Source organism: Dendrobates tinctorius, unplaced genomic scaffold (assembly GCF_039654945.1).
Source record: "Dendrobates tinctorius isolate UK_male_01 unplaced genomic scaffold, ASM3965494v1 ptg000062l, whole genome shotgun sequence".
NCBI lineage: Eukaryota > Metazoa > Chordata > Amphibia > Anura > Dendrobatidae > Dendrobates > Dendrobates tinctorius.
The window spans coordinates 27,472,657-27,485,971 of record NW_027361730.1 but is presented as its reverse complement, the minus strand read 5'-3'; the positions used below and the strand labels follow the sequence as shown (position 1 = coordinate 27,485,971).

At 46.3% G+C, this 13,315-nt stretch overlaps 1 protein-coding gene across 11 annotated transcripts in view; it reads right to left on the bottom strand.

The window, feature by feature from the left end:
• Positions 1-13,315, bottom strand: part of NEO1 (neogenin 1) — a 185,079-nt gene that overhangs the window by 49,150 nt on the left and 122,614 nt on the right. For all 11 annotated transcript variants that reach the window (XM_073579448.1, XM_073579449.1, XM_073579456.1 and 8 more), the window contains exon 4: positions 11,143-11,296. In XM_073579448.1, the coding sequence (XP_073435549.1) occupies positions 11,143-11,296 (154 nt within the window). The remainder of the gene's footprint in view (positions 1-11,142; positions 11,297-13,315) is intronic.

Here is a 13,315-nt window from a genome sequence, read left to right as displayed (position 1 = left end):
GTATCCTGTAATGAATGGGCAGCCAGTGTAACGACTGGCGAAGAGCGGACGCGTCCGAGAAACGTTTAGCCAGATGGACAACCCTGGCTGCTGCATTAAGGATGGACTGGAGAGGGGAGAGTCGAGTGAGGGGGAGGCCAATTAATAGAGTGCTACAGTAGTCCAGGCGGGAGTGGACCAGGGCGACAGTGAGGGTTTTTGTTGTTTCCATGGTGAGAAGGGCGGATTCTAGAGATGTTCTTTAGGTGTAAGCGGCACGAGCGGGCAAGAGATTGTATATGGGAGGTGAAGGAGAGATCGGAGTCAAACATAACGCCCAGACAGCGCGCCTGCTGTCGGGGTGTTATTATGGTGCCACCCACAGAGAGGGAAATGTCAGATTTAGGGAGGTTAGTAGATGGCGGGAGCAGGAGAAGTTCAGTTTTGGAGAGGTTGAGTTTCAGATAGAGAGCAGACATGATGTTGGAGACTGCAGACAGACAGTCAGTGGCGTTCTGTAGTACAGCGGGGTAAGGTCAGGGGATGATGTGTATAGTTGTGTGTCATCAGCATAAAGATGGTACTGAAAGCCAAATCTGCTGATGATCTGTCCAATTGGGGCTGTGTAGAGAGAGAAGAGAAGGGGGCCAAGGACTGAGCCCTGAGGTACCCAGACAGTGAGAGGAACAGGAGATGAAGTGGAGCCAGAGAACAGAACACTGAAGGAGCGGTCAGAAAGATAGGAGGAGAACCAGGAGAGAGCAGTGTCCTTAATGCCTAGTGACTGGAGCCTAGAGAGTAGGAGAGGGTGGTCAACAGTGTCAAAAGCTGCAGAAAGGTCGAGAAGAATGTGCAGAGAGTGGTCACCGTTACGTTTTGCTGTCAGAAGGTCATTGGTCACTTTGATGAGTGCAGTTTCTGTCGAATGTAGGGGGCGGAAACCGGACTGTGAAGGGTCCATGAGGGAGTGAGTGGAGAGGTTACGGGTAAGGCGGGAGTATATCAGGCGCTCCAAGAGTTTAGAGATGAAGGGGAGATTGGAGACTGGTCTGTAGTTGTTTGTGCAGGATGGGTCGAGGGTGGGTTTCTTTAGTAATGGAGTAATGATAGAGTGTTTGAAGGAGGAGGGGAAAATGCCAGAGGAGAGGGGGAGATTAAAGATTGTAGTTAGGCGAGTTGTGACGACTGGAGAGACTGGAGGAGATGTGAGGGAATGGGGTCGGTTGTGCATGTAGTCGGACGAGAAGAGGAGCCTGGAGACGACTTCTTCTGTGATGGGATCGAATGTGGAGAGTGAGCCAGGGGAAATGTAGGGAGGGATGGGAGTCACTGAACTTGGTGATTGGGAGCGGATTTCCTGGCGGATATTGTCTATTTTATCTATAAAGTGGGAGGCCAGGTCATCAGCACAAATGTCTGATAGGGGCTTGTGCTTTTGGCCGGAGGAGGGAGTGAAAGGTGTCAAAAAGTTTCTTGGGGTTGTTGGATAGTGAGGAGATCAGGGTGGTGAAGTAGGTCTGTTTGGCGAGGTGAAGGGCAGAGTTATATGTCCTTAACATAAATTTGAAGTGTATGAAGTCTTCTGGTGTGCGTGTTTTCCTCCATAAGCGTTCAGCACACCTAGAGCATCGCTGGAGAAATCGGGAGAAATAGGGTACAGTATCACCAGATACCAGGTATATATAGCATAGTTTAAACATTAAAAATGTACGTCTATATATTCAGAAGTAGTGTTGAGCCACTCTGCTAGAGTTCCAATTCGTTTTGGTTCGTCGAACATGAGGCAAGTTCGTCGAATGTTTGTCGAACGTTCGACGAACAATGTCGAACACCATTGAAAACAATGGCAGGCAAACACAAACACATACAAACACATACAAAACAATTACAAAACACCTTAAAAGGTGTCCCAAAGCAGACAAAATGCTCAGAATACAAAAATAACACATGGAAAACGGCAACTACATATAGAAAAGAGGTGGAGGAGGAGGAGACACAGATATAGGCATGTCATGCCCTTATGAAGTCAAAAAAGGCTGGAATAAAAATGTAAAATACCAAAAAAACAGTAAAAATCTGAAATCGAAGACGATCATATGCCGTCGGACTTCCCACCATAAATTAGGCCAACTGCTGATCGGGCGGCGTTATTCCCACGAACCACCGAACAGCGTCCATGAAGGCAAAGTGTTTGGCTTCCGGGGGCAGTATAGTTGCAAAGCTGAACCTTAAAGGAATGTCTAGAAGGGCACCACCAGGAGTGGAGCCTGTGGCTTAATTCGACTCCACCCGGGAAACCTCAACCATGCCAGCTACAGATAAGATTGACAGATTGCAAGCTTTGTTGATTCTGTGGGTGGTGGTGGATGTCCGTTTTTAGTTGTGCTAGCGATTTGTCAGCTCAATTCCGTTAACGAACGAGACTCCGGCATGCCCCCGCGGTACGGGTCAAACTTACTAGATGGACACGCGAGGCTCTCGCACGCGAGATCGATCAATAACAGGTCTGTCATGCCCTTACATGTCCGGGGCTGCATGCGTGCTACACTGAAAGGTCCAGCGTGTGTCACTTACAGGTGCAGATAACCCACTGAACCCCGTTAGTGATGGGGATCTGGGATTACAATTCTTCCCCGCGAACGAGGATTTCCCAGTAAGTGCAGGTCAACCGGAATTCCGGAATTAGGCCTAACCACAGGTGCTGTAGCTTGCTTAACAGCTGGGCTCCTATGCTGAGTAGAACGCAGTTCTTACATAAACAGGCATCATAGCTTGGTTCACTGGTGGGCTTCTCTGCTGAGTAGCAGACAGTGCTACAAGGCCCAAAAGGATTTTCTGGACAAGATGCGGTAAAAAATAATTAGAAACACACACGGTGTAGCTCCTTGACAGGTGTACTACACCGCTGGTTACCAGACACCGCTACTATGCCATGAATCAGTCTATTAACATTGAAAACCATTATTGATGTGAAAATGAAGTTACGCTTTCGGTGAACGAACCGTTCTCGAACGGAACCTCGAACAGCCGAATTTTAAGCAAAGTGTTCGAGTTCGATGAACGACTCCAACACCGCCCAAATAGCTGGAATTTTAACTTGGCGAACAGGTCGACTCGAACACCGCTCATTTCTAATCAGGAGGCAGACTCAGACATTCTCAGGCCCAATATGGATTCGACAAGATTGTAGAGAGTTGAGAAAGGGTACAGTATCACCCGATAACAGGTATATATGTAGCATAGTTTACACATGAATAACCTATGTCTATATATCAGGAGGCAGACTCAGAGGGTCTCAGGCCCAGTACGAATTCGACGTGATTGTAGAAAGTTGAGAAAGGGTAGAGTAACACTAGATAGCAGGTATATATAGCATAGTTTAAACATTAAAAATCTGTATGTATATTTCCGGAGTCCGACAAAGACACTCACAGCCTCAGTATGGATTAGACAAGAATCTAAAAAGTAGAAAAAGGGTTATGTATTCGAAGCGTACACCAGTATACACTGTTGGGGTATTTTTCAATCTTCATATATATTTCAGTCTCAATAAGACAGTCCAGACTCTCCGCAAGAGGAAACGAGATGGATACAAGTACAGACGGAAAGTCGAGTGATTGCAGAAATTTTAGAATTACTAATCATGGTAAAAACTCCCGGGAGAATTCTCAGAGGCGATGCTGACCCTCAATTACTTTGTCTGTGGAGACAGCGAAAACAGTTCTTGTGAAGAAAGGTTTGCTGTATCGCAGTACCGTGGAACCCATCACCGTTACTCATCTCCATCAAATTGTGATCACAGGGACAGATGTAGACATTGTCCTCACTGCCTATCATGATTTGTCAGGTAACTTTGGAGTGCAAAAGACACAAGCCACAGGCCATATACGATTTATTGGATTGGCATGAGAGGACACATTTAAAAATGTGGGCAGGAATGTCACACGTCTGTGAGTTGGAAAACCGTGAAAGCTGATGATAAACCACCACTGCATCTCATTGTGAGTCGACGTCCATAACAAATGGAAGCCATTGATCATCTGAAGATAGAGCCCAGCAGGACAGGGCATAGCTACGTCTTAACCATCATCTATCAGTTCACCAAATTTGTATTGGCAGTCCCAGTGAAGTATTAACAGGCCAGACTACACAGTGGTGGAGCAGGGAGAGGTAAGTATTTCAAGTGCTGGTGCCCTGAGCAAGCAGGGGGGGTCCACTCGTGGGCGGCGGTAATGGCACAGGGCCCCTCATAGTACGCCGATGTGTCTGACGGCGGGTGTGCACCCCCACCGTCAGAGACACTTGCTTCTACTATGAGGGACCTTGTGCCAGTGCCGTTGCCAAAGAGTGTGCCCACCCACCTGTTCAGGGCAACGGCACTCGCACGGGTGCGTGCGCCAGGTGGTGACCCCGGCCCTGTGGGGGGAGGCAGCCCAGTTAGGGAGGTGGAAAAAAAATGGCATATGTTGATGTTGGACATTCAGCAGCTGAAAATGGAGTAATTGGAGATGTCCGCGGAAGAGGAGGACAAAAGCAAGCTATTTTTCTGGCAACCTACGTGTCAGCAGGGGAGGGTGGGACAAAATCCTTTGAAACCCATGCATGGTTGATTTTAATGAAGGTTAGATCATCAACATTTTGGGTCGACAGACGGGTCCTTTTTTCTGTCAGGATTGATCCCGCAGCACTGAGGACTCGTTCAGATAACACACTAGCAGCAGGGCAAGCGAGCTCCTGTAAGGCATATTGTGCCAATTCAGACCAGGTGTCAAGTTTACTGGCCCAAAAGTCAAAGGGGAATGACCGGTGAGGGAGAACATCGATATGGGAGGAGAAGTAGTTTGTTACCATAGTTGACAACTGCTGTCTCCTGTCACTTTCGATAGATGCAGTATTACCAGTCGTGTGAGCGGTACTTGAAAAATCAGTCCACAACATGGTGATGAAACCCGTGTCCAATGCCACTTCGGCTGTGTGCACCACGAACACCTCTTCCATGTTGCCCCCTACGGCTCGTTGGAAAAACATCACCACCGCTGTGTGCTGGGAATGCCGCAAACAAACAGTTTACCAGAGTTGCTTGTTTGTTAGCCAATATTAGCTCTAGGTTCTCCTGTGGCATGATGTTTTGGAATTTGCCTTTATAGCGTGGATCCAGGATGCTGGCCAACCAGTAGTCATCATCGTTCATCATTTTGGCAATGCGGGTGTCCCTTTTTAGGATCTGCAAGGCATAATCACACATGTGGGCCAATGTTCCAGGAGTCAATGATGCACTGCGAGTGCTGGGTGGAGGAGCACTTTCTGGCAAATCCAGTCATGCACAAACCCTGTACCTGACCTTGCCACGCCATCATTTTTTCTTGCCCCCTGAGAAGCATCCTCCTCCCCAAAATAATCATCCCCATCATCCTCCTCCACCTCGTCCACGAGACTTCCCTGAGCAGACAATGGCTGACTGTCATCAAGGCTTCCCTTCTCCTCTTCCTCCTCGGCTGCAGACGCCTGCTCCTTAATGTGCGTCAAAGTTTGCATGAGCAGACGCATAAGTGGGATGCTCATGTTTATGATGGCGTCGTCTGCGCTTACCAGTCGTGTACATTCCTCAAAACACTGAAGGACTTTACAGAGGTCTTTCAGCTTCGACCACTGCACACCAGACAACTCCATGTCTGCTTGCAAACTGCCTGCCCGTGTATCCTCCCACAAATGAATTACAGCCTGCCTCTGTTCGCACAGCCTCTGAACCATGTGCAGGGTGGAGTTCCACCTTGTTGCAACGTCGATAATTAGGCGGTGCTTGGGAAGGTGGAGCAATCGCTGCAGCTTCTGCATATGACTGGAGTGTACGGGCGACCGGCGGATGTGCGAGCACAGTCTTCGCACCTTATGGAGCAGGGGTGTTAACTCCAGGTAATTTTTGAGGAAGCACTGCACCACCAGGTTCAAGGTGTGAGCCAGGCAAGGTATGTGTCTGAGTTTTGAAAGGGCTATGGCTGCCACAAAATTCCGGCCGTTTTCACTAACTACCTTGCCTGCCACAAGATGTAGACTGCCCAGCCATGACTCAGTTTGTCGCTGCAAGTAGTCGGCCAGTACCTCAGCGGTGTGTCTGTTGTCGCCCAAACACATCATCTTCAACACAGCCTGCTGTCGCTTACCACTAGCTGTTCGATAGTGGGACAACTCGTGTGCAACATTGGCAGCTGCGGATGGAGTGCTCGTGCGACTGCGATCTGTGGACGAGCATTCGCTTCTGGAGGAGGAGGATCGAACGCCTACAGCCAACTGTTTCCTATACCGTGGGCTAGGCAGCACTGTCCCACCGCTGCTGTCCCCTGTGGACCCTGCATCCACCACATTAACCCAGTGCGCAGTGATGGACACGTAACGGCCCTGGCCATGCCTACTGGACCATGCATCTGTTGTGAGGTGCACCTTTCCACTCACTGATTGCTTGAGTGCATGGACAATGCGGTCTTTCACATGCACGTGGAGAGCTGGGATGGCTTTTCGCGAAAAGAAGTGCCGACTGGGTAGGTCATAGTGTGGTACTGCGTAGGCCATGAGCTCGCGGAAAGCTTTGCTTTCAACCAACCGGTAGGGCATCATCTCTAATGAGATTAGTTTGGCAATGTGGGCGTTCAAAGCCAGTGTACGCGGATGAGAGGATGAGTACTTTTTGTCCTACTCAGTCTCTGGTAGGGTGAGCTGGACTTGAGAGCTGCATATGATGAAACTAGCGGTGGACATGGCGGACAGACAGGGTTGGTGACGGTGTTGGTGGTGTTGCAGATGGCCTAGATTCAGTTTTTCGTAGCAATAACATTGTGATTCCATGACGGCTTTGCCCTTGCGACGACACCTCGACATTTGCTGCTGGTGGTGTGCTAACCGGTGGGCTTACAGTGGGGGAAGCGATGTAGCGTTGCTGACTACCTTCATTCGGAGCAGGTGCACATGTGGTACGTGAAGTTTGGTAGTCCGTCCACGCTTTTAAGTGCATGGTGGTTAAATGTCTAAGCATGCAACTGGTATTCAAATTTCTCAGATTTTTCCCTTGGCTAAAGGTCTTTGCGCACTTCTTACAGATAATCCTAATGATCAGGCAAAGGTTTTGTTCAAAAAAGTGCCACACTGCACTCTTCCTACTAAGGAAGACATTTTGAGACCTTGCACACTGTGCTAATTTGACCGTCTGGCCAAGCTGTCCTGCAACTCTTTTGGTTTTTGTAACACGTTTTTGGACTGCTACGGTCATGACAGATAACAGCTGTTGCGATGTTGTTGCCTGCTGCGGATCCTCCTCTTCTCAGCTATTGGCAGCGGCACCCTCTTCCCCCAATGGATGCCAATCTGGGTTAACAACTGGGTCATCCATCACCTCCTCTTCAATTTCATGTGCACCTTCCTCTGTCACCGTGTAAGGTGATATAGTATGCGGGAAGGGGCACCTGAGTTTCATCAGGGTCTGATTCTGCCTCAGTACACTGCGAGGACAATGTAGTGCTCTGAGTGAATGTACCAGCAGAAAAATCTAGCAGTGGCTGTGCATCAGTGCACTCCATGTCAGATTCATCTTGGACTGGGGAATTCACGATTTGACTTGCTAACCCAGGCATGGTATGTGAAAAGAGCTCCATGGAGTAATCGGTAGTGTGGCCTGCCACATCCTTCACTTTTGGTAGGGGTGAAGGACACAAGGAAAGGTGTTGTTCCTGACCAGGAGCCTCCACTGACGACTCAGTGCTTTTATTTTTTGAAACTTCAGAAGAGGAGGCGAGAGAGCTGGAGGCTGTGTCAGCAATGTAAGCCAAAACTTGTTCCTGAAGCTCCGGCTTTAAAAGTGGTTTACCTACTCCCAGAAAAGAGAGCCTTTGAGGCCTTGTGGAGCCAGACGATGACGCAGGCTCAACACCTCCTGCCTTAGGTGCTATTGTGCTTTTGCCACTACCAACAGATGCAACACCACCACCACCATAGGGACCAGCTGGCAAACCCCGCCCACTTCCATGGCGTCTTCCACCATACTTCCTCATTTTTGGAAAAATGTACCCAAAATACCACCAGCTATATGGTACTGTAAAACAAGGTAGAAGGTGTATCTACTATTGGTGAGAATTTGAATCTCACTAGAGATTTGAGGACGCTGAACTATTGTCTCAGGCCCAGTAGAGATTACACCTCAATTTAACAGGCTGAAATTGGATGGTAAAAAACAAATCTGAGCTGAGAAAAGTAAGTTAATGTGTATGCACAATGTAAGTGCATTTTAACACATGACCATTAACCAGAGAAAACAGAAAGCAAAAAACACAATTATCCTGAACTAAAAGTAAAAAATATACTGCAAATAATGCATAAAGGTAATAATAATAATAAGGGTATTTGGTAAACAAACATTATTTGCAGTATATTTTTTACTTTTAGTTCAGGATAATTGTGTTTTTTGCTTTCTGTTTTCTCTGGTTAATGGTCATGTGTTAAAATGCACTTACATTGTGCATACACATTAACTTACTTTTCTCAGTTCAGATTTGTTTTTTATTCATTTCATTGTGCATTCAGTGCATATAGGGGTGTGACCGCCCTTTTTCTGAGCTGGGAAAGCCATCCAGTCTGGCCTAAGCTGTTACAAGTGGTTCAGCCGCTCGACCCTTATTCACATTCACGCCACTTGGCAAGTGATAAGGTTTTAAATACTAGAGTAGGGACTGTCCCACAAGGGTTGCCGTGACGTGGCGGGATGGCTTGTACATTATTTTGATCAAAATTATGTTTACTAAATACCCTTATTATTATTATTACCTTTATGCATTATTTGCAGTATATTTTTTACTTTTAGTTCAGGATAATTGTGTTTTTTGCTTTCTGTTTTCTCTGAAATTGGATGGTGTATGACAAGGTGGAGGGTGTCTATAGGATTGGTGAGAATTTGGATCTCACTAGAGATTTTAGGACGCTGACAATGATGCTCTCAGTCCAAGTATGGACGCAGGCAGCCTAATAAGCAGGACTGCTGCACACAAAAGGGTGGAAAAATGAACGCTTGGTTACTGTGCAGAAAAGAGGAAGAAAAGTATTTTTGCTTTCAAAAAAGCAGTTTGCACAGCAGTGTGCAAACAGCAATGCAGCTATCAGAGAGTCTTATAAGGCAGCCTAATAACCAACAGAGATGATGCACAAAAATATAGCTTCCCCTGTCACTGCACACAAACGGTTGTGCTGTACAGTGAAAATTGCTACCAGCAGAAGCAGTTTTTTTCTTCTTCCCTGCCTAACGCTCTCCCTTATTCTGAATCTGCAGCAGCCAGCAACCTCTCCCTAATGCTAAGAACGGCAGAAGTAAGATGGCGGTCGGCGTTCACGCTCTTTTATAGCCCCTGTGACGCCACTCAAAGCCAGCCAATCACTTGCATGCTCTTCTCAAAGATGGTGATGACCGGTGCCTATGTCATCACGTTGCCCACAGTGTGCGTCTTCCATCAATGGCTGAAAAAGGGGGCTGGAAGCATCATTTGAAACACGACTTTGGCGCTCGGGTCACCGACCTCGTGGCCGACCTCACGCTATGGTCGGGTTTCGTTTCATGAAACCCGACTTCAGCGAAAGTCGCCGACTTTTGCATTTGACCGACCCGTTTCGCTCAACTCGTTTTAGGCTGTGTGCACACGATGCAGAATTCCTGCGGATCTGCAGCGGATTTAACCGCGCAGAAATGCTGCGGATCCGCAGTGTGATTTACAGTAGCATGTAAATCAATTAAAAACAAAACCGCTGTGGAGACGCTGCAGATTTTTCCGCGCGGTTTTCCTGCGGTACAAAATCCGCAGCATGTCACTTCTTTTTTCGGCGCGAAAACTTTTAAAAAATCGTGTACAGAACCCCCCCATGCATTTCTATGGCATTCCGCACATGCTGTGCTAATGCTGCACTTTTTTCCACGGCAGAATCGCATAGCGGAAAAAATCGCAGCAGGATCATTCTTTTGTGCGGAATCGCAAAGAATTGCCGCGATTCCGCACCCATAGGAATGCATGAGAATCGCTTACTTCCCGCATGTGGCTATGCCCACCATGCGGGAAGTTAAGCGTCTCATGTGCGGTTGGTACCCACGGTGTGGAGGAGAGGAGACTGTCCTCCAGGCCCTGGGTACCATACCCCTGTAAAAAAAAAAGAATAAAAAAATCGGGGTATATTTACCTTCCGACGTCCCGCGCTGCCATCCCGGGCCACAGCGTTCCCAGTAATGCCTTGCGGCAAGGTCCTGTGATGACGTGGTCTCGCGAGATCGCTATAGTAACGCGAGACCAACGTCATCACAGGTCTCGCAAGGCATCTCTGGGAACGCTGAGGCCCGGGATGGCAGCGCGGGACGTCGGAAGGTAAATATACCCCGATGTTTTATTTTTTTATCATTTTTAACATTCTATCTTTTACTATTGATGCCGCATAGGCAGCCTCAATAGTAAAAAGCTGCTCACACTTGTCAAACACTATGTTTGACGATTGTGACCAACCTGTCAATCACTTTCCAAGCGATGCTTCAAATCGCTTGGAAAGTGCTTGAGAAAATCGCGGCAAAATCGCAAACAGAATCGCGGTGAAATCGTGCGGAAAAAAACGCGCGATTTCTGGGAAGGAGTCCGGTTTTCACTGTGCGTTTTAAAATGCTACGTGGGCCCTTAGCCTAAAAATGGAAGAAATCCGCAGGAAAAATGCAGGTCATTTGACCTGCGGATTTCTTCAATTCTGAGCGGAAAAATCTGCAGGGCAAAAAAGTATGTGTGCACTCAGCCTTAACGTTTTCTTACCCCACCTGAAAGAATCTAGCAGGAAAATTCATCTCCAGCAACCCCATAAACAATATGAATAACAGGGAGAATGAGTCTGCCATAAAAGACATTTACATCATTGAATAGATCTTGAAATATTTGATTCTTCATCAATGAGTAACTCATAAATAGAATAAATTATTAAAATCAGATAAAGGTATGTAACCTATGGTAATATTAAGAGCATAAAGACTCCAAACTATGAATGTTTTGTCACAATTACTACAGGAAAACATTAGTGACCAGTCACTGGCTCAATGAAAAGATGGATTAACATTTTGCATACTGAACATTATTAAACAATGTAGAGAGAGAGTCAAGAAATTACCTCCCAAAAATGATTTCCTCTTTATTATGACTCCAGACCACACCAGGGGTGGGGTAACCAGATAAAACACAAGGAAAGACTGCCGTTTGTCCAACACTGCTTGTCAAAGTGTAAGGCTGACGTAGAAATATTAAAGGGCGATTCTCTCCCGTTTCTGACAGAGGGTCCAGTTCATATGGGAAAATGGGACAAAATAAATGAACGTTAAAGAAAAACAGGAATAGGCAATTTTTTTTTGTAATTCGAGATTTAACATTTCTATGAATGCTAAAATCATCATCACCCCATCAACATCAGCGTTTTGCATTTTTCACAGTCATTGAATTAGGGAAGGAATGCCGTATAAGAATCTGTCCATGTACTACCAACTTCAGTAGCTTCCCTTAAGACATGGCTACAAGTAGCTACATATGGACAAACCTGGTCAAGATTTTGCATCCTTCCTTTTACTCGATATGCAGTTTAGAAAATTATACCTGATGTTACCAGGTATGGAAGAACATACAGAGGGGAAAAAAGCTTTTAGTCAGCCACCAACTATGCAAGTTCTCACACTTAAAAATTTGAGAGAGGCCTGTAATTGACATCATAGGTAGACCACAACTATGAGTCAAAATGAGAAAACAAATCCAGAAAATCACATCTTCTGATTTGGCAAGATTTATTTTTAAAATTATGGTGGAAAATAAGTATTTGGTCATTAACAAAAGTTCATCTCAATATTTTGTTATACATCCTTTGTTGGCAATGACAGAGGTCAAACGTTTTCTGTAAGTCTTCACAAGGTTGACACACACTGTTGGTGGTATGTTGGCCGATTCCTCCATGCAGATCTCTAGAGTAGTGATGTTTTGGGCCTGTCGCCGGGCAACACGGATTTTCAAAGCCCTCCAAAGGTTTTTCATGGGTTTGAGATCTGGAGACTGGCTAGGCCAATCCAGGACCTTCAAATTCTTCTTACAAAGTCGCTCCTTTGTTGCGCTGGCGGTGTGCTTGGGATCATTATCATGCTGAAAGACCCATCCACATTTCATCTTCAATGCCCTTACTGATGGAAGGAGGATTGCACTCAAAATCTCACGATACATGGCCCCCCCATTTATTCTTTCATATTCACAGATCAGTCGTCCTGGTCCCTTTGCAGATAAACCACGCTAAAGCATGATGTTGCCACCCCAATGCTTCACAGTAGGTATGGTGTTCTTTGGATGCAACTCAGCATTTGGTCTCCTCCAAACACGACAAGTTTTGTTTCTACCAAACAGTTCTACTTTGGTTTCATGAGACCATATGACGTTCTCCCAATAATCTTCTGGATAATCCAAATGCTCTCTAGCAAACTTCAGACGGGCCTGGACATGTACTGGCTTAAGCAGGGGGACACGTCTGGCACTGCAGGATCTGAGTCCCTGGTGGCGTAGTGTTTTAGTGATGGTAGCCTTTGTAATGGTGGCCCCAGCTCTATAAAGGTCATTCACTAGGTCCCCCCGTGTGGTTCTGGTATTTTTGCTCACCGTTCTTGACACCATTTTGACCCCACGGGGTGAGATCTTGCTTGGAGCCCCAGATCGAGGGAGATTATCAGTGGTCTTGTATGTCTTCCATCTTCTTATTATTGCTCCCACAGTTGATTTCATCACACCAAGCTGCTTGCCTATTGCAGATTCAGTCTTCCCAGCCTGGTGCAGGTCTACAGTTTTAATTCTGGTATCCTTTGACACCTCTTTGGTCTTCACCATAGTGGAGTTTGTATCCTTTGACACCTCTTTGGTCTTCACCATAGTGGAGTTTGGAGTGTGACTGAGGTTGTGGACAGGTGTCTTTTATACTGTTAACAAGTTCAAACAGATGCCATTACTACAGGTAATGAGTGGAGGATGGAGGAGCCTCTTAAATAAGAAGTGACAGATCTTTGAGAGCCAGAAATCTTGCATGTTTTTAGGTGATCAAATACTTATTTTCCACCATAATTTTAAAAATAAATCTTGCCAAATTAGACAAGGTGATTTTCTGGATTTGTTTTCTCATTCTGACTCTCATAGTTGTGGTCTAGCTATTATGTCAATTACAGGCCTCTCTCATCTATTTAAGACAGAGAACTTGTACAATTGGTGGCTGACTAAATACTTTTTTCCCCACTGTACCATCTTTTTCAGCAGATGATTGCTTAAAG